The sequence below is a fragment of the Nomascus leucogenys genome, chromosome 1a (genome assembly GCF_006542625.1).
Source record: "Nomascus leucogenys isolate Asia chromosome 1a, Asia_NLE_v1, whole genome shotgun sequence".
Classification (NCBI taxonomy): Eukaryota; Metazoa; Chordata; class Mammalia; order Primates; family Hylobatidae; genus Nomascus; species Nomascus leucogenys.
This window is the reverse complement of record NC_044381.1, coordinates 50,396,593-50,418,668: the sequence shown is the minus strand read 5'-3', so window position 1 is coordinate 50,418,668 and position 22,076 is coordinate 50,396,593. Positions and strand designations below refer to the sequence as shown.

At 39.4% G+C, this 22,076-nt stretch overlaps 1 protein-coding gene across 3 annotated transcripts in view; it reads right to left on the bottom strand.

Moving 5' to 3' along the window:
- Positions 1-293: 293 nt before the first annotated feature.
- Positions 294-22,076, bottom strand: part of FRMD3 (FERM domain containing 3) — a 308,595-nt gene continuing 286,812 nt past the window's right edge. The window contains exons 14-15 of one of the 3 annotated variants that reach the window (XM_030809553.1): positions 5,303-5,764; positions 294-506 (exon numbers count right to left, since the gene is read on the bottom strand). In XM_030809553.1, the coding sequence (XP_030665413.1) occupies positions 493-506; positions 5,303-5,764 (476 nt within the window). In that variant the 3' untranslated portion in view covers positions 294-492. Of the gene's footprint in view, positions 507-1,902; positions 5,765-22,076 lie in introns of those variants that run through there. The other 2 variants (XR_004029333.1, XM_030809541.1) reach the window with 2 other exon arrangements.

The window sequence follows — 22,076 nt, the reverse complement described above, 5'->3', positions numbered from 1 at the left end:
CCAGAGAGAAATTTGGAATAAGCATCAACTAAAGGTAAAAGAATAGGGATGTGTGATTCCAACCAACCTTCTGTTCTTTACTAATAATAACGGATAAGCTCTCTCACACATTGGCAAGAACTGTCAGGGCTGATGTCAGTGGCAGACCATCCCCTGATGCCTGAGGTTCAGCCAGGAGCATCCTTCTCCACTCTCTCCTTGCTTGTAACATTGGAGGTTGCAGAGATCCAAAATATTCACCACCATCCCTGCCACCACCCCAGTTCCCAGTAGATAATAGATACAATGGCCAGGAGAGGGTTAAAAGCAGCTTTATTAATGGATTGGAGAGCACAGCTGGGATCTGAGACCTAAGCAAGGTTCCTTTCTTCTTCTTTGAAGTGACGGCTGCTGAGCCCACTGGGTGGGGCCAACCCAGTCACAGACGGAGGCTGGAACATGGAGAGCCGAGTCTTGGCTGAGCTCACCACAGGCAGGTTCTGCTGGGTCTGTTTACTGCATGGAGACTGGAAGCCCAAATGCAGGTCCAAGAGAAAAGGAGAGAGGGAGAGAGAAAAGAAGCAGGAGGACAAGTAAGCAGCGACCTTCAGCACATTGTCTCCACCCTGTAGAGAATGGCCCAGAGGGACTCAAGCCCCATCAACCACAACCATCCCAGAAGTCACCCCAGGGGTGGAAGACTCTCCCCAGTACTTTTTCTCCAGGGTGGGAATGTTGGTGGGAGAGTCTTCCTCTATTTGGCTAAGGAGAAAATGTAGGAATAAAGCAAGAGTTTCCTCCAGGCAGTGACATTGGGTCAGGAGTTCAATGAACTGCTCAATGAGTAAGTGGCCAAGCACCATTTTGTGTGAGCCTTTTGGGTCAGCAGACACTAACCCAAACAAAGGCACTGGCTTGAGATGCTGGAGTCAGAACTATAGGTCCATAAGCTTCCTCACATCTGAATGCTAATCACTGAATTCCTTTTCTTGCCTGTAGTCTAGAGCCTGTACTTCTAAGGACTGCCGAATAAGGCATGAGGCCACCATAGCTAAGGGCCAATTCTGCTTGACTTCTATTGTATTCCTGCAATTAAGAGAATCCCCCACCCCTTTTGTTTCATTCCAAGTAACACCTTTTGGTTTAACTGGCAGGTATGGAGTTGTTAGCTTTGTGCCAAACCTAAGCAGAAGACCTGTCAAGGCTACGCTGGGCAGAGGGGAGGATAGAAGTGGAATCGTGACCAGCCTGACCAACACGGAGGAACCCAACCTCTACTGAAAATACAAAAAATTAGCTGGATGTGGTGGTGCATGCCTGTAATTCCAGCTACTCAGGAAGCTGAGGCAGGAGAATTGCTTGAACCCAGGAGGAGGAGGTTCCGGTGAGCCGTGATCACGCCATTGCACTCCAGCCTGGCAACAAGAGCAAAACTCCATCTCAAAAAAAAAAAAGAAGTGGAATCGTGAGATTCTTCCAGGCTGCATGAACAGATAGAGAAGTTTAATGGCAAGTGTCACAGAGGTGAGTCTCATGCAGCTCTCTCTGGCGCAGGAAGGCACCCTTTTCTGGCCAGTGATGATAACATATTAATTTCTAGCACTCTGAAATCCACGCTCCTATCTGTCAGTCAGAATACCCCTCTTCTATTTTTTCTGTGCTTTTCTATTTCTCTGGTTAACTTAATATCATGAATTAGATCAAGGTTTATTTTATGTTTGAGCACATTTTCAGTGCTAGTATTCTTGCTTTGGGCCTGGATGACTTCTGCAAAGGGTTAATCTAATCTATTACCTGGGATTTTTTTTTTAATACTATCACCATTATATGTTGACCTCATTTCATGGTCCTAGAGGGAATCCTTTTATAGTTTCCAACAACCTGACTATACAACTTTAAATAAAACTGAATGATTGCAAAAAATTTTACCCCAGAGTATTTTTATTAGGGATTCCTGCCACCATATTAACATATAAAACAATCTGGATGTTGACATAGAAATGCAAATTTCACTATACAAAGGTAAGGCTCCAATCACAGTAACATGGCCCCCATATCTCTAGTATTTCAATGAAATAAACTCATTGTGAATTCACCCCGAGTTGTGTTTATAAATATTAGACAAACCACAAAATATATTCCAAATACATAACATTTTACAATATTTTTCAAGCACAAATACATACTTTACCTACATTGTTTTCATGATCCAACTTGCATTAGCACTAAAGGCAATATTGTGTGTGTATATGTATTTGCCATATAAGTGTGTGTGTATTATATATATTTATTTATATCCACAAATGTACACACAGTGGCATTTATGGAAAATTTAACCCTTTCAGGCTGTGGGTTTTACCCACCACAGTATCTGAGAGGGAGAAGAACCAATAATATGTCTCAAATTCCTCAATTAGGGCAAAATAAGCACAATTATGCATGAGGGACATATATGTTATGTCCATTCAAAGACACACATATATACAGATTCATATATAAACACACATATACCAATAATATGGAATATACATATACTCACACACTTGCTTTAAACTCTGTATCTCACTCTATAATATACTGTCCATCTGTGGAAGCAGTCTTTTCCTCATTCGATTCAGGCAACTGGTGACTATCTTCTAACAAAACTTAAATGGATGTTTCTAAAAGGCTCTGATTCTATGCCAAGCAAATGGCATTTCAAGATTCCAGTTTAACTTTTGATGGCTGTTTAAATTCAGCAGACCCTATTCTGTCAACTTCTTCACTTAAAAACATTTCTATTCAACAATGAAGTTTCCACCTAAGAGAAAAGAGATGTTAGCTGGAAATGTTAAAATAATATATTTATTACTCCTTAAGATAAATCTGCATGGTTGGATTACATGTGATATTTATACTATCATATTTTTTAAGTATTTTACAATGGAAAATATATTATTTCCATAATTTAAAAAATATTATATAATATTATTTTGAAAGACTGAGGGCCAGATGATTTGTCATAGTCAGAACTTTAGAGAAAAGTATATGACGCATGATCAGAAGGGGACTAATTTTGCGCAGACTACACTGAAGTTGCCTTATGTCAGAAAGGATGACTTAGAAGTCGTATGAGAAAAGAAGGAGAAAAACACAAATTTCAATTTCAAAGCTAGCCATCTGCAAGCTTCCAAAATAAATTGCTGAGGATTCCAATCACAGAAAATATATTTCTAAATCAGTATCAAATTTCAGGTAGTAAACAATCTTTATTTAAAAAGCAAAATAAATCACTGAAAGCATACAGGAAAGGAAACCCCTCAAACTTAATGGCAAATATATATCATTTGCTCGACTGCAGGCTTCACGAACTGAGTTTCAAAACTTATTTCCAAAATTAAATGTCCAGTGAAGCACTCAGAGCTCCACTGAGTGAGTGGAAATGGAATGCCCAATTTAGAAATCATGCTAATGATAGGGTTGGAATGTCATTAGCTAGAGAGAGCGATTCCAAGTGGGCCCTGTATCTTTGTACATTAAGGCAGTGGAATGTTTTCAATCCACGGAGAAGCTCTATGCTCCATGGCATAAGCTCTAGACTCTTATCTTTCTCCCACATAACACAGTATCAGCAGGTAGTCTGCATGGGAAGGCATCAGTACGTTGCTGATGGTACAATGCTCTAGTACCTTCCTTGATACCATTAAATAGTTGGATTAAATCCTTTCCATCATGGATTTAATGGTATCAAGGAAGGTACTAGAGCACTGGTCCCCTCTACAGTCTGGTTAGGGTCATGTCACTACTTTACCCAGGCTGAACTGGTAGGTCGTCTCATGAGGCCTCTCCAGTTTCTCTATGGAAGTCAAATTTTAAAACAACTGGGAAAGGAAAAGAGTATAATGACCACCGCAAAACATGATCACGGACACGTATCAAAAAGCCATTCATATTCTCTCTCTCTGTCTCTCTCACACACACACACACACACACACTCACAAACAAACATGCTTTTGAAGTTCCTTCTACAGAATCACAACAAATGGCATGAGGGATTAAAATATTTACCTTAAAGTTTCTCCACTTTTATTTAGATCCACTTAAACATGTTCATGTTAACTTGGACAGCGAGTGCATCACTGAACGCTGGCATCACCATCACTTTCATAAAATAGACCATTCGCCTGCCACCATTTGCCTGCCAGCCTCATCAGAACTCATTTTTGCCACTTTCCATTTCTCCAGTTCCTATCTGCCTTCACTCTTGGGTTAATGTACACTGATATGCGACTGACTAGCACATCTGTTACCTTTTTTCCTTTAAACTCTCACTTTCTTTTTAAAACATCTGTTTCTCCAGCCAAAATATACGGACAGAATACAAATGAAAATAACAAGTCCTCTTGTCCAAATACTTTGAAAAATGGACCACCCTGAGTCCACTTGATGCTCTCAGTTTCTACATCCTCCAGTTCCATCCTCTGTTTTAGCAGCTTACTTACTGTAGTGCCTTTCTACCCATTTTCTATCTCCTATGCAGATCATAACAAATTATGGTATTGTTCAGCCAAAAATATTTTTAAAAACAAAGTAGCGCCAAAACATTAAAAAAATTCTGATATACCTTTTGTGCATTAGTCTTACAATCTGTACACATAAATAACTCCAGGAGGTTTCTTTTTTTTTTTTTTTGCTAAAAATTTACCAAAATAGTTTGAACACATAAAAATATTTTTAAAAAAACAGAACCAAAAACCCAGCATAAATTTAGTTGTATAGGCATTGGTTAGAGGACGCTGTTTTCACTAAGGATTATATTCAACAACTTTCTCTTGAGTTTTTACTAAAATTCTGATTCTGAACCTTATAGCTTATAATGGTGCCAACTATTAGAAATGGGAAAATCTAATCCAATGTATCATGTATTATGATATAATAGATGAAGGGTATGTCTACACTATAATAAAAAATAAACATACTTTTGGTTATTTAAAGACCATCTTCCTAACCTGTAACTAAGATAACTGTATTTGATTTAAACTTATTTAAGTGCAGTGAATTATGGAAAGCTAAAGGTTTGAATAATCAATTATGAGTAAGGAACACCTGTTGACAGCCCCGTGACCCTTCAGAACCAGGCATTTGCTGAAAAAAAAAAAAAAATCACTACCATTGAATATAGCCCTTAGTCACGTGAGAGATTAACTTCATGAGCAACCCAGCATGTAGAGGATGAGGTGGACTTTCCCAGCCACCCACTCCTTGAGGGGACAGTAGTATTCATAGTGAAACTGCTCAAACTCTGGTGTCTGGCGGATTTCGCATAAGAAGGAGAGATCAATACCTGACTCCAAAAGGAGGAGGAGCAGGGGAAATACAAAGAGCAGCAGTCCCAGGCCCACCACAAGGAGCCTGGAAAAACTCTTGACCAGTGGGTTCACCCGAATATGGCCAGTCAGAATGTCATAGCTCCACGACAAAGCACGGCGAGCCTCCTTCAGCTCCTCTTCTTCAGCAATCAAAAAGGCGTTTTCATCTGCTTCCAGATCCTCAAATGAATCTGTGTCTTCTCTTTCCAACTCAAGCCTGGAAGGACAGTCAAAGAGCATGTCAATCTCATCGTCATCCACAGGGGTGGGGAGCAAGCTGGCACTTGGGTTGTACACTAGTTCAGAGATGGTTAAAGGTTCTTCTTTTATTTTATCTTCCTCTTCACTAGGGGGATCTTCATACTCCCGGGCTGCCTTCACTGGGGAGCTGGAGATCAAGGGAGCAGAAATGTTCTCCTCTTTAGGCAATGGAACACCTGTAAAGAGACATTTTTTTTCTAAATTTAAGATTTCAGATTTTCCCACAAAAATCTGCAGGAAGAAACAGAAAAACAAAAAACTAATGGGATACAAGCAATCTATGAAATTATTCTGTGGTATCCTAAGTTTTAACAAAGTCGCATTATAGTAAAAGACCCTGTACCACAAGTTCAAAGGTCAACATGCTAAACTCAAACTAACCAACACTTCTCAAATGGTTGGCAATATTTACAACATTTAGGTGTGCAATTTTGATCTGCAAACCTTGAACCTTGGCCATGTTTGCTTGAATAAAATGACAATAAATTCACTATTATAATTATGAGCACTGTTTTTTTAGAGGTCAACAATATCACCCAATATAATATGATAGTAAAACTACAGAATCTGTCATTCAATGACAATCTCTTTATTATTCTGATGTATTGCTTTCTAGTCTTCATTCTAGACACAATTTTGTGTTCTAGTTTTATATATTTGCAATCATATTATATACCCAAGCTTAAATCATGCTCCGCTCCTTGCATTTAAAATTTTAACATAAATATTTTCTATGTTTAAACAAATTCCCATTGGTATTATTTATAGAAGCTGCCACATTTTTTATTTAGTTATGCAATAAATTAGTTGCCTATTGTCAAACATTTAGATCGCTTTGCAGTTGTAAGGAGAAAATGCTATAAGAGACATCTTTACATATAAAGCTTTTTTTCCCCTCTTGTTTTAGTTCATTTGCTATAGATAGATGCTGGAAGGGAAATTGCTTAATCAAAGGGTAAGAACTTTTTCTAATGTTTATTGAGAGAGAGGTGTTTCTCAATGCCTCATTTTACTGATGGGAAATCGAGTTACCTATGGTCTAACTCCGCTAATTTTGAGTCTTGGATCCACAGTGGGAAGTAAAGTTAGCATCAAAGAAGTGTCCTCCAGGATGGATCTACCATACAATCAAAATGGCAGCCAGGTGCATTTAGGGAATCATAAACCAGCTTTCAATGAATGTATTATGTGATTTTTCTCTCTTCAAGGTGTAGAGGCCTAACTTACTGGTTTTATCATTCAAAAATCAACAGATATTTCATGATAGCTCTAGTCTGATAGCACTGAGAAGTCCAAATGAAAAATACCATAAAAATACAAGAAATATACAAAAGGTCAACAAGCACATGAAAGTATGCTGAACATCATTAATCATTAGGGAAATGCAAGTCAAAACCACAATAAGATGCCACTTTATGCCTACTCATATGGCAACAGCTTTTTTAAAAACTGAAAATAACAAGTGTTGGTGAAGATGTGAAGACATTAGAACCCTGCATATTGCCAGTAAAACTATAAATGGTTCTGGCCATTGTGAGAAAAAAATTGACAGTTCCTCAAAAAATCAAACATAAATTTATCAGATGACCCAGCAATACCACTCCCAGGTATATACTCCAAAGACTTGAAAACAGGTACTCAGAATGCTGGGACCCAAGCTGGCCAATTAGAGGCAGCTGTGGTCTGCAGCGCTCATGGAGATGAAAAGGGGCTAGTAAATACAGCACCTTCAACTGAGATACCCAGGTTCTCACATTGGGACTGACTGGGCAAACAACTCAACCCACAGAGAATAAAGAAAAGCAAAAGAGGGGGTGATGGCCCACCTGGAAGATGCACAGAAGCAAAGGAGACCCCACCCCCACCCCCAGCCAAGTACAGTGTTGAGTGATTGTGTGACCCCACCCAGGAAACCACACTTCTCCTTTGGATCTTTGCAACCTGCGGATCAGGAGATGCCCTCGTGAGCCCAGGCCACCAGGGCCTCGGGTCTGATACACAGAGCTGTGTGGAGTCTCGGCAGAGCAGCCACTCAGGCACACACAGAGACCCAGGAGTTTTACATACTCTGGCCCCAGGATCCCTGGCAAGGCAGGAAAACTATCTGTACATATCCCTAGGAAGGTGGTTGAATCCAGGGACCCAGGTGGCCTTATTCTGTGGGCCCCACTTCCATGGCACCTCACAAGTCAAGGCCCACTGGCTTGGAATCCCAGCCAGCTAATGGCAGTAGGTTGGAGTCTGCTTGAGATGGGTCCAAGTTCCTGGGGAAAGGGATGGCTACCATCTATGCAGCTTAGTTGACTCAGCTGCTCCAGCCTGTTGGCTGTGGAGAACAGAGAGAGACCAGAAGAGGAAGGGTACCCCACAATGCAGCAATGCTGTCTTGCCAGATTGTGGCTGGACAGCTTCCTTAAGTGGGACCCCAATCCATTTCTCCTCACTGGATAGGACTTCCTTGTGGGGGCTTCACCCATTCCAGCCAGGGTTCTACAGACAGAGCTTTGCTCTCTCCCTGAGATGGAGCTCCCAGGGGAAGGGGCAGCCACCATTTCTGTGGTTTGGTCCACTCAGCTGTTCCAGCCTGCCTGCTTTGGAAATAGAGGCAGTCTGAATGAGAAAGGATCCTGGCCAATGGAGCACACATGCTCCACCAAAAACAGGTCAGACTGCTTCTTGGGGTGGGTCTGTGAGCCCAGTCCTACTGACTGAATGGGACCTCACAACAGGCGGTCTCCAGCCACCTCCTCCAGGTGCATGCAGGCCAGCAACAAGTCAGTACACCCCTGGAATGGAGGTTCCAGTGGAAGAAGCTGGCTGCCATCTTTGCTGTTACATGGCCTTCACTGGTGATACCTACAGGGATAGAAGAAACTAAGGCAACTGGAGTCTGAAGCAGAGCCCCAGCAAACTGCAGCAGCCCTAGAGTAGAGTGGCCTGACTGTTAAAAGAAAAACAAGCAAACAGAAAAGAACAACATCAACAAAAAAGACTCCACAAAAAATTCATTCAAAGGTCAGCAACCACAAAGATCAAAGATAGATAAGCCCACAAAGATGAAAAGAATCAATGCAAAAACACTGAAAACTGAAAAAAACATAATGCCTCTTCTCATCCAAATGACCGCAATACCTCTCTAGCAAGGGCACAGAACTGGGCTAAGGCTCAGATGGATGAATTGACAGAAGTAGGCTTCAGAAGGTGGGTAATAATGAACATCACTGAGCTAAAGGAGTATGTTCTAACCCAATGCAAAGAAGCTAAGACTCACGATGATACAATACAGGGGCTGATAGCCAGAATAGCCAGGTTAGAGAGGAACGTAATGGACCTGATAGAGCTGAAAAACACAACACGAGAACTTCACAATGAAATCACAAGTATCAATAGCAGAATAGACCAAGTTGAGAAAAGAATCTTAGAGCTTGAAGACTATCTTTCTGAAATAAGACATGCAGACAAGAATAGAGCAAAAGGAATAAAAAATAATGAACAAAACCTCCAAGAAATATGCGATTATGTAAAGAGCCTGAACCTATCCCTGATTCTGATTGAGGTAACTGAAAGATACAGGGAGAATGGAACCAAGTTAGAAAATATACTTCAGGATATCATCCAGGAGAACTTCCCCAACCTAGCGAGACCTGCCAACATTCAAACTCAGGAAATGCGGAGAACCCCAGTACATTACTCCACAAGAAGATCATCCCCAAGACATAGAATCAGCAGATTCTCCAAGTTCAAAATGAAAGAAGATATGTTAAGGGCAACCAGAGAGAAAGGCCGGGTCACCTACAAAGGGAAACTCATCAGACTAACAGCAGCTCAGCAGAAACCCTACAAGCAAGAAGAGATTGGGGGCCAATATTCAACATTCTGAAAGAAAAGAACTTCCAACCCAGAATTTCGTCTTTGGCCAAACTAAGCTTCATAAGTGAGGGAAAAACAAGATTCTTTTTAGAAAAGCAAATGCTGAGGGAATTTGTCACCACTGTACCAGCCTTGCAAGAGCTCCTGAAGGAAGTACTAAATATGGAAAGGAAAAACCATTTCCAGCCACTACAAAAACACACTGAACTACACAGACTGGTGACACTATGAACCAACCATATAAACAAGTCTGCAAAATAACCAACTAGCATCATGACAGGATCAAATTCACACATAACAATACTAACCTTAAATGTGGGCTAAATGCCCCAAGTAAAAGAAACTGAATGGCAAACTGGGTAAAGAGCCAAGACCCATCAATATGCTGTCTTCAAGAGACCCATCTCATGTGCAAAGACACACATAGGCTCAAAATAAAGGGATGAAGGAAAATGTACCAAGCAAATGGAAAACAGAAAAAAAGCAGGGGTTGCAATCCTAGATTCTGACAAAACAGACTTTAAACCAACAAAGATCAAAAAAGACAAAGGAGGTCATTACATAACAATAGAGTTCAACAGGAAGAGCTAACTATCCTAAATATATATGCACCCAATACAGGAGCACCCAGATTCATAAAGCAAGTGCTTAGAGACCTACAAAGAGACTTAGACTCTACACAATAATAGTGGGAGACTTTAACACTCCATTGACAATATTAGATAGATCATGGAGACAGAAAATTAACAAAGATATTCAGGACCTGAACTCAGCTCCAGATCAAGTGGACATGGTAGATATCTACAGAACTGTCCACCTAAATTAAAAAGAAGATATATTCTCATTGCCACATGAGGCTTACTCTAAAATTGATCACATAATTGGAAGTAAAACACTCCCCAGGAAATGCAAAGGAACTGAAATTGTAACAGTCTGTCAGCCCACAGTGCAATCAAATTAAAACTCAAGATTAAGAAATTCATTCAAAACCACACAACTACATGGAAATTGAACAACCTGTTACTGAATGACTCTTGGGTAAATAATGAAATTAAGGCAGAAATCAAGAAGTTCTTTGAAACTAATGAGAACAAAGAGACAATGTACTAGAATCTCTGGGATTCCAGCTAAATGTACTAGAATCTCTGGGATTCCAGCTAAAACAGCATTAAGCTGGAAATTTATAGTGCCCACATCAAAAAGCTAGAAAGATCTCAAAAACAAACAACCCCATCAAAAAGTGGGCGAAAGATATGAACAGACACTTCTCAAAAGAAGACATTAATGCAGCCAACAGACACATGAAAAAATGCTCATCATCACTGGTCATCAGAGAAATGCAAATCAAAACCACAATGAGATACCATCTCACACCAGTTAGAATGGCGATCATTAAAAAGTCAGGAAACAACAGGTGCTGAAGAGGATGTGGAGAAATAGGAACACTTTTACACTGTTGGTGGGACTGTAAGCTAATTCAACCATTGTGGAAGACAGTGTGGCAATTCCTCAAGGATCTACAACTAGAAATACCATTTGACCCAGCCATTCCATTATTGGGTATATACCCAAAGGATTATAAATCATGCTGCTATAAAGACACATGCACACATATGTTTATTGCGGCACTATTCACAGCAACAAAGACTTGGAACCAACCCAAATGTTCATCGATGATAGACTGGATTAAGAAAATGTGGCACATATACACCATGGAATACTATGCAGCCATGAAAAAGGATGAGTTCATGTCCTTTGTAGGGACATGGATGAAGCTGGAAACCATCATTCTCAGCAAACTATCACAAGGACAGAAAACCAAACACCACATGTTCTCACTCATAGGTGGGAATTGAACAACGCGAACACTTGAACACAGGAAGGGGAACATCACACACTGGGGCTTGTCATGGGGTGGGGGGAAGGGGGAGGGATAGCATTAGGAGATATACCTAATGTAAATGACAAGTTAATGGGTGCAGTACACCAACATGGCACATGTATACATATGTAACAAACCTGCATGTTGTGCACATGTACCCTAGAACTTAAAGTATGATAATAAAAAAAAAATAATAAAAGAAACTCTCAAAAACAACTGAGAGGAATCACTGGGTTTTTATGTATTTTTAATATTTTAAAAATATTTCAAATTTATAATAAAGTTGTAAGAATTGCACAATAAAATTCCAAATAGCTTTCACTTACAAAAACAAAAAACAAAAAGCTAGAAAGATCTCAAGTTAACAATGTAACATCTCGACTAAAAGAACTAGAGAACCAAGAACAAACAAACCCCAAAGCTAGCACAAGACAAGAAATAACCAAGATCAGAGAGAACTGAAGGAGACAGAGGCACAAAAAAAAATTCAAAAAGTCAACATATCTAGATGCTGAATTTTAGAAAAAAATAAACTAGATAGACTGCTAGCTAGACTAATAAAGAAGAAAAAATAGAAGAGTCAAATAAACACAATCTGAAATGGTAAGGGGGATATCACCACTGACCCCACAGAAATACAAACAACCATCAGAAAATACTACAAATACCTCTATGCACATGAACTAGAAAATCTAGAAGAAATGGATAAATTCCTGGACACATACACCTTCCCAAGACTGAACCAGGGAGAAACTGAATATCTGAACAGATCAATAACGGTTCTGAAATTGAGGCTGTAATAAGTAGCCTACCAATAAAAAACAGCCCAGGACAAGACGGATTCAGAATTGAAACTGAATTCTACCAGAGGTACAAAGAAGAGCTGGTATCATTTATACTGAAAGTATTCCTAAAAGATGAAAAGGAAAGACTTTTACCTAACTCATTTATGAGGCCAGCATCATCCTATACCAAAACCTGGCAGAGATACAATGAAAAAAGTAAACTTCAGGCCAATATCCTTGATGAACATTGATGCAAAAATCCTCAATAAAATACTGGCAAACTGAATCCAGCAGCATATCGAAAGGCTTATCCACCACAGTCAAGTTGGTTTCATTCCCAGGATGCAAGGTTGGTTCAACATACACAAATCAATAATTGTAATTCATCACATAAACAGAGCTACAGACAAAAAACACATGATTATCTCAATATATGCAGTAAAGGCCTTCAATAAAATTCAACTTTCCTTCATGTTAAAAACTCTCAATAAACTAGGTAATGAAGGAACATACCTCAAAATGATAAGAGCCATATGTGATAAACCCACAGCCAATATCATACTAAATGGGCAAAAGCTGAAAGCATTCCCCTGAAAACCAGCACAAGACAAGGATGCCCTCTTTCACCACTCCTATTTGACATAGTATTGGAAGTTCTGGCCAGTGCAATCAGGCAAGAGAAGGAAATAAAGCATATTCAAATATGAAGAGAGGAAGTCAAATTATCTTTATTTGACATGATCCTATATCTAGAAAACCCCATCGTCTCAGCCCCAAATCTCCTTAAGCTGATAAGCAACTTCAGCAAAGTCTCAGGATATAAAATCAATGTGCAAAAATAGCTAGCATTCCTATACACCAACAACAGGCAGGCAGAGAACCAAATCGTGAATAACCTCCCATTCAAAATCGCTGCAAAAAGAATAAAATACCTTGAAACACAGCTAACAAGGGAAGTGAAGGACCTCTTCAAGGAGAACTACAAACCACTGCTCAAAGAAATCAGAGATGACACAAATGGAAAAACATTCCATGCTCACGGATAGGATGACTCAATATTGTGAAAATGGCCATACTGCCCAAAGTAATTTAGAGATTCAATGCTATTCCCATTAAACTACCACTGAGATTCTTCACAGAATTAAACAAAAATATTTTAAAATTCATATGGAACCAGAAAGAGCCCAAATAGCCAAGACAATCCTAAGCAAAACGAACAAAGCTGGAGGCATCATGCTACCTGACGTCAAACTATACTACAAGGCTACAGTAACCAAAACAGCATAGTAATGGTATAAAAACAGACACATAGACCAATGGAACAGAATAGAGAACTCAGAAGTAAGACTGCACACCAACAACCACTTGATCTTCAAAAAACTTGACAAAAACAAGCAATGAGGAAAGGACTCCCTATTTAATAAATGGTGCTGGAAGTGCTGGCTAGACATATGTAGAAAATTGGAATTGGACCCCTTCCTTACACCATGTACAAAAATTAACTTAAGATGGATTAAAGACTTAAATGTAAAACCCAAAACTATAAAAAACCTAGAAGAAAATCTAGGCAACACCATTCAGGACATAGGCATGGGCAAAGATTTCATGACGAAAATGCCAAAAGCTATTGCAACAAAAGCAAAAATTGACAAATGGGATCTAATTAAACTAAAGAGCTTCTGCACAGCAAAAGAAACTATCACCAGAGTAAACAGATAACCTACCAAACGGGAGAAAATTTTTGCAATCTATCCATCTGACAAAGGTCTAATGTCCAGAGTCTACAAGGAACTTAAACAAATTTATCAGGAAAAAAAAAAAAAACCATTACAAAGTGGGCAAAGGATATAAACAGACACTTCTCAAAAGAAGACATGCATGTGGCCAACAAACATATGAAAAAAAAAAGCTCAACATCCCAGATCATTACAGAAATGCAAATCAAAACCACAGTGAGATATGAGATATCATCTCACACCAGCCAGAATTGTTTTCATTAAAATGTCAAAAAATGACAGATGCTGTCAAGGTTGCAGAGAAAAAGGAGCATTTTTACACTGTTGGTGGGAATGTAAATTGGTTCAACTATTGTGGAAGACAGTGTGGCGATTCCTCAAAGACCTGGAGGCAGAAATACCATTTGACCCAGCAATCCCATTACTGGGTTTATACCCAAAGGAATATAAATCATTCTATTATAAAGTTACATGCATGTGTATGTTCACCGCAGCACTATTCACAGTAGCAAAGACATGGAATCAAACTAAATGCCCATCCATGATAGGCTGGATAAAGAACATGTGGTACATATATACCATGGAGTACTATGCAGCCATAAAAAGGAACGAGATCATGTCCTTTGCAGGGACATGAATGGAGTTGGAAGTCATTATCCTCAGCAAACTAATGCAGAAACAGAAAACCAAACACCACATGTTCTCACTTATAAGTCGGAGCTGAATGATGAGAACACATGGACATATCGGGAGGAACAACACACACTGGGGCCTGTCGGCAGGGGGTTGGGGGAGGGAGAACATCAGGAGGAATGCATGCTGAGCCCTAGGTGATGGGATGACCTATGTAGCAAACCACCATGGCACACATTTACCTATGTAACAAACCTGCACATCCTGCACATGTACCCTTGAAATAAAAAGTTGAGGGGAAAAAAATCTTGAGTGTAAACTGTAAAACACAAGCCTTGCAAGTATTTTGAAATTAAAATGGCTTCTTTTTATATTTTCTGGTTGCTAATTCTGGATAAATTAATTAAAGCCAAATTTCTCTCTTTCTCTAAAAAAAAAAGGAATTTCCAAAGACACCAAAACATAAATTAGTAAGATTGTCTACACTGCTTCACTAAATTTAATTTACTTCATCCATATCCAAGAAGCCTCCTGAATATATTCAGAAAGCTCAGTTAATAAGTTTAATAATTTTTGTTTTAGAAGTGAAATGACAGTGATTTAGAAAAAGGAAATTGCTTTCAAATTTATATAATTATACAGCCCAATTAAAATAGATAATAGCTATGAAGTTTCTCACCCATAGAAAACACTCAATAATGTTAACTAATATTACCTTTTAGTGTGGCAATATAACTATGTTTTTATACCATTGTTGGCATTATTTAATTTGAAGAAATACTGTATAAAATGAAATTGCAATAATCAAAAGATACTGATGGAAAAGATTGCCCCTTGATGACAGAGTGCCTGCCATGTACAGTCAAGCAGGTTGGACACTGCTCATTCCCATCTGCACCACTCATGTAAGCCCCAATACAATAGCATGCCCTAAAGATATGTCAGGCATCACAACACAACCTACTCAGCAGCTACTGATAGATGCTATTACTAGAAAAGCTGTTCTTCATCTCATTACTGAAGCAAAATATAGAGACCTTTTCAGTGCACAGTAAAATTAATTGTAACTGAAAATGGAATGAGCAGTGCTCACATTCACATTCAGAAACCAGCCTCTCTGTTAACTCTGAGCATATTTGCAACAGAATCCAAATGCTACAGCTGAGGTTTCCAGCAGCTTGTACGTGCACAAAACAGCTAAAGAGCCTGGCTAACAGCCCTTGTCTAGTTTGCCTGTGGGTGATGATCTCTATGATGGAAGCAATGAAATATTGGGTGTCAGCAGAACAAATGCCTTAAAATGAGGATACTAATGACCCTTAACTATCTCACAAGGCTGTGGAAAGGATCAAAGCGTCAAGAAAAGAAAAATGAGAGAAAGCACTTTGGGGACAATATGGTGACATCAGAATATAATGAATCATCTGCAATTTGCACTTAACTTTGCTAACCTCCTAAGTAAAAACTGGAATCTGGGTGCCTTGGGGTAACTCTAAACCCATATGGCAATGTCTTTCCTATGTGAAATCTGCCACTGTCATTGCTGTCATCTGGCTGAAAACAAACTGGTTCACTTTGCAGCAGACATTTCTTCAGCCTTACTTCCTGCTCTCTCCCCCGTGAGCATGAGGCCTATCTTCAGGCTAGGAGGCTTTGGTGGGTGGCATCATTAGGAACCACCATACTAGTTCCCTTGGAGGCACCCTGAGACAGCCCATGCTGGCATCCAACTACAGAATGCCCATTAAACCAACTATGGAATACCCATTAAACCTCCAGAGCAGTGGTACAAAGAAAGCACCACCATTCAGCTGGGAGGAAGGTGTTTTAGAACATAATAGAGGCTTTTGTAGATGCCACAATGATTGGAGGGGCTAGTGTCATTTGATGGGCAGGGGTCAGGGATGGCAGACATGCTGAAATGTGTAGGATAATTTCACGAAATGAAGAATTATCTTGTATACCACACAACTTTCAAATGTCAAATATCAGATATTATCCATACAGATGAAACACCTATTTATAATGATCTGAATCTAGAATCTACCTCTGTTTTACATTTAAACAAAAAGCATTTGGGGTATGATTTTAACATATTTTAAGTTTTTCAGGTATACAACCACTGGGTAAAATGAGGGAAGATCTTTGCTGAGGATTTAGCAGTTCAGAATATCACATCATCATCGGGGATGCTAAGGAGTTGAGTTGCCTACATCATGGCACATATCACCACCCTGCATCTGTTGGGTGGTTCCCTTGATGCCCATTTCCCCCTTATTCAAAGCATCTCACACTTTGATTCTGCCTCCTAGTGAGTCATGCTTGAGAAAAACCCTTGGAAATTCTTATTATAAATAATTTTCTCCTAATTTCTCCTTATATTACAGTTAGAGCATTATTTTGACTTAGTTAAGTGTAGGTAGACTGTGTTTTCTAAAAGTTACACCTCAGGATGGTAGCGAGAACATTACAAGGTTTTTGTTTTTTAGGGGGACACTGGACCTGAAAGTGTGACAACCACAGCTCAAGCACATGTGAAATTGTCAGGTCTCTATAGATGTCTCATAGTTGTTACTAACCAGACCCATTCCTCCTGAGGTGGGCTAAACTGAGTGATCTAATGTTGATCATCTTGGCAATACTTGCTCTGGGAGGCATGCTGTACTCTTGAATTCAGGGTAAAAAGGAGAAAGGTGAAGGAAGAGTGGGAGAGGAAAAAAGAGCAGATCACCACTCCACTTCTGGAAAATACGATGGAGTGAAAAGAGCGGTGGCCTAAGACACCTGGACTCAGGTTCCCAGCTAAGCCACAGCTATCTGAACAACATTAGGCATGCCACTTCAGTTCTATAGTCTTGGACTTTTTACCTGCAAAATGGACCAGACCCTCCCCAGTCCAGCATTCTGTGGCTCCATCTTAGACTATGTCTGTCTATAAACTGTCCTACTTAAAGTTCTATGTAGAAAGAGAAAAGGAGACAAGGGCACTAAGATTTTTAATAAATGTCTACTCGGCTGGATACTTTAAATATATGAGCATGTGATATTCATAAGAGTCATGAGAAAAATGAGGCATAGGCAAGTTAAGGTCACAAAGCTAGGAAGCAACAGAGCAGAGGTTTGTATCCATGCCTGTCTGATTCTAAAGCCCATGCTTTCTCCAAACTTACCATGTTGGCTGAAGAGAAGGAGATCTGAGAAGGCCGGAGAGACTCTCACTTCTTAACTAAGGGAGAAGAAGCTTCTCTGTTACTGGCCCCATTTCATCTGCTGAACCCATGGTGTCCTTACATGTAGGGTGCCCATTCATCCCCATTTGCCTGGAAAAGTCCCACTCTATGTCTGTCGTAGCGTCAGTATGGCAGTATTGTTAAAATTCCCTTTTCACTCTCAAATAAATTTTATGATCACTTAATTATAAGTAAGCTCTCCTGTGATGGTATCACAGCCAATATAGAAGCCACACACATACACGAAAACCACTGGCTGTTGTGGGACTTAATGACTTAGGTTAGAAATAAAATAAACTTTATTACTATACTCTCTACATGTTCTATCAGTCCCTCAAATGTTTTCTATTCACAATAAGCAGCATGCAGACTTCTAAAATTTAGTAAGATAGTATACCATTAACCTCACATTTGACTCCTTTATCTCTCCTTTTTGAAAGATAAAGTTTAATACTTCAAGCGAAACTCCTGTCCCATGGGTTTAAAGAAAAATCCTAAGAATGACATTTACTTTTCTAGATGAGAGTTTTTACTTTCAGCAATGGACACTGCAGAAGATCTAATACTACAAATGTTCCTGGTGCCTCTGAATATCTTTGGGAGTCACCAATTCATTCTATTAAAAACCTATGAAGAATCATTCCAGTGACTCAGGAAAGTATCCACAAAACGAAACTTAGACACACACACACACACACACACACACACACACATAGCAGATCCTAATACTCTCCCATCGCTGCTCCCCAGCTGAAATCTGGAACACTGCCTCCCATGTAAACATCTTCTCCCGGCACTCAGGGCTGCCAGCATAGGCTGGCATTCTTCTCGTTCTTCTTTCCCCATCCTTAGGTTTCATCCTTGCAGACTAAACTCTCTCTTCTCCAAGTAGCCATCATTTGCCAGCCTCTCGGTTATGCCTCTACTTTTGCTGACCATCTTGACACCATGGTCAGTTGCTCCCCCCACCTGCTGAAATGGCTCTCACAAAGTCTCCAATGATCATCATATTGCTAAAGCCAATGAGTGTTTTCTTCTGTCCTCCTACAGATCACTCGACCTCTGAGGTTCCATACTCTCTTGGTTTCCATCCAATGATTCTAAGTTACCTCTGTCTTCACAGTCTCTTCACTACTTGTGATGGCCTAAACTCTCTGCTCTTCTTGCTCTGTACCCTCTTTCTTGGTGTTCCAACCATATTTATGGCTCCAATATGCTACTACAGTATTGTTCAACCTGGTACTACAGGTCACCAGTGTCCCTTAAGGTTCTGCCAGCTGTCCCTTGAAAAGAGTGTTCCATGGTCAGCTAAGTTTGGGAAGCTGTGCACACTCTATCACTCTTTTGGATATTACCATCAAGGTTAAAAATCCAAACTCTGAAGTCACCTTTCTGGGTTTGAATCCTGGCCTTGTACTAATTGCCACCGACAGTTTCTTAATTACCTAATTGTGCTATTCCCAGTTTCCTCATCTGTAAAATGGGGAAAATTTCAGCACATACTGCATGCGGATATTGTGTGGAGAGGAATACCTGAGTTAATACATGTAAAGTGCCTGACACTGGTAAGCACTCAATAATATTACTACTAGTATATACAAATGGCTACAAGGTCCTGAATAGAAGAAATCAGTTTCATGTAACTCAATATTTCCCAAATTAATTCTCCCAGAGAACATAGAACATAACTTAGTTTGGAAAATCCACGTTGCTGAATCTCTGGTCTATCTCAACTCAGAACCCTCCAGGGAGATTTACCAGTCAACTGTACATAGGAACATCAACTTCAATACATCCAAACCCAAATGCATCATCTCCCTCCCAACTCTTTCCCTCCAGTAACACTCACTATGTAGTAAATGGCACCATCTTTTCTTCAGTTTCTTATATCAGCAATCCAAGGATTGGCCAAATTACTTCTTCTCATGCACTGCTCACATCTGTCATTAACTTCTGCAAACTCTGCCACCTTCTTCATTTTCAAAGCTATCCCTGCCTCTCCATTCTTATCACTTCTTAACTGGATGATAGCAATGGCTTCCTAACTGGTTTCCTTGATTTCAGTCCAGCTTCTTGTAAGTTGTTTCCAGAATAATCATTTTTAAATGCCTAATTATGTATATCAGTCCTCTTCTCAAAAGGTTTCTCAGCCTTTCAGGTTAAATATTAAATTAAACTCTTTGGCCTGGTACAAAAAGCATTACTCTACCACATATGCTTCCTCCGTGCCCACCTATTGAGGGGTTCCCATATGTGTCATGCTATGTCATGCCTCTGTGTCTTTACACAGACTGCTACCTCTTCCTGGAATGTCCTCTGCACCCAGACAGCTCTTACTCATCCTCTAAGACCCTATGTGTTATGTCCTCTGGGAAGGCTCTCCTATCCCCCACTCCCAGACTGAGATATATGCTACTTATCTGGTACTTTTCGTGGTTGACCCCTTATGGCCCATTTCTCTCCAAATGATTAGTCTAAGCCAGTCATGGTAATTCCAGTCTCTTGGTCACATTTGGTTTTAAAACGGGCATATGGGCCAACTCTGAAAATAAAAATTGAAGGGGAAGAGGGGGGGCGCCTGAGGGGATGGATTTTTGAGAAAGGTTTTTACTTCTAAGAAGATCATCGTGGAACGGTACAGACTCCTCGTCTCTTGACATTGTTGTAACTGAAAGAAACAGCAGAAACTGGCAGCCATCCTATGGTGCTGACAGCAACCGCATGAGGGGAAGCTTGGCTGACTGAGAAGAGTGATGTAGAGATAAAATGAAACTGATTCTCAACCCTGGAATCCTCTCGACTCTGGACTTGTCTTGGATAATAAATCACCGTATTATTTAAACCAGTGCTAATTAGAATTCCTCATTACTTGCTGATGATGGCATCCTAACTGATGCAGCTTTCATACTGTCTTGTGGATCTCTTTATCTTCACAGTCAGTCATTACACTGTGCTGCAGATTTATTATGGGTTTTTCCATTAAAATTTTATCTCCTGAAAGGCAGGGACTTGAAATATCTACTAGAGAATTGTAGAAATCACTATATGTCATGGCAAACATTATATAATAGCAAAATGTTGGAAGAATTCCCACCAAAGTCAGGAACATTACAAAGAATTATCACCACACATCAGTATTGGCCCTAGATAGTGCAATATGATGAAGACAAAAAATAAGAAGTGTAAATATTGGAAAGTAAGGCACAAAACTCTAGTTCCAGATAATAGAATTATCTACATAGAAAAGAGATGAAAATAAAACGGGACAGTTAATAAGAGTTTTAAAAGGTGTTAGAATGCAAGATCAACATATTAAAGCAGGTGGTTTACTGCATAGAGCAGAGACAATATAAAAAATGATAATGGAAAGTATCATTCAAAATAGCCAAACGCACAAATTAAAATAGCCATATATATCCAGGAATATCCATAACAAGAAGTCTGAAAAACTTGCATGAGGACAATGTTAAAATATAACAAAGTAGCATAAAAGAAAATCTCAATAAATAGAAAAACATAATATTGTTCCTGAATAGGGGGCCTTGATACATTGAAAATTCAGCTCTCCTCTCATTAATCTAAAATTTGATGCAATTTCAATAGAAATCCCAACACACTTTCAAAAAAGACAAATGGTAAATATACACATTAATAATCAAAAACCTCTGGATAATAAATCAGTGAGCACATCCAGACAATGGAATATTATTCAGTGCTAAGAAATGCCATGAAAAGCTATAAAGGAACCTTATATGCATATTATTAAGTGAAAGAAGCCAGTCTGAAAAGACTGCATATTGTATGATTCCAACTAATTGACATTCTGAAAAAGGCAAAATTATGAATATCATAAAAAGACCAGTGGTTGCCAGGAATTAGGGGAAGAGAGAGAGAAATAGGTGGAACACAGAACTTTTAGGGCAGTCAAACTATTATGTATGATACCACAGGGGTAGATACATGCCATTAAACATTTGTCCAAACCCAAAGAATGTACACCACCAAGGTGAACCCTAACACAAACTATCAACTTTGGATAGTCATGATGTCTCAATGCAGGCTCATCAAGTGTAACAAATGTACTTCTCTCGTGTGGGATGTTGATGATGGGGGAGGCTGAGCATGTGTGAGGGAAATTCCCCATATGTGGAAAATTTCTATGCCTTCCTTTTAATTTTACTGTGAACCTAAAAATCACTCTAAAAGTATAACTTCCTTTAAAAAAAAGCAATGCAGGAGAAACCTGACCTACCTGATATTAAAACTATACTGTACAGTAATGGAGCAGGAATAATAAAAGATATAATTCAGAACTATACCACTTAATATAATGGAAAATTCGTTTATGAAAA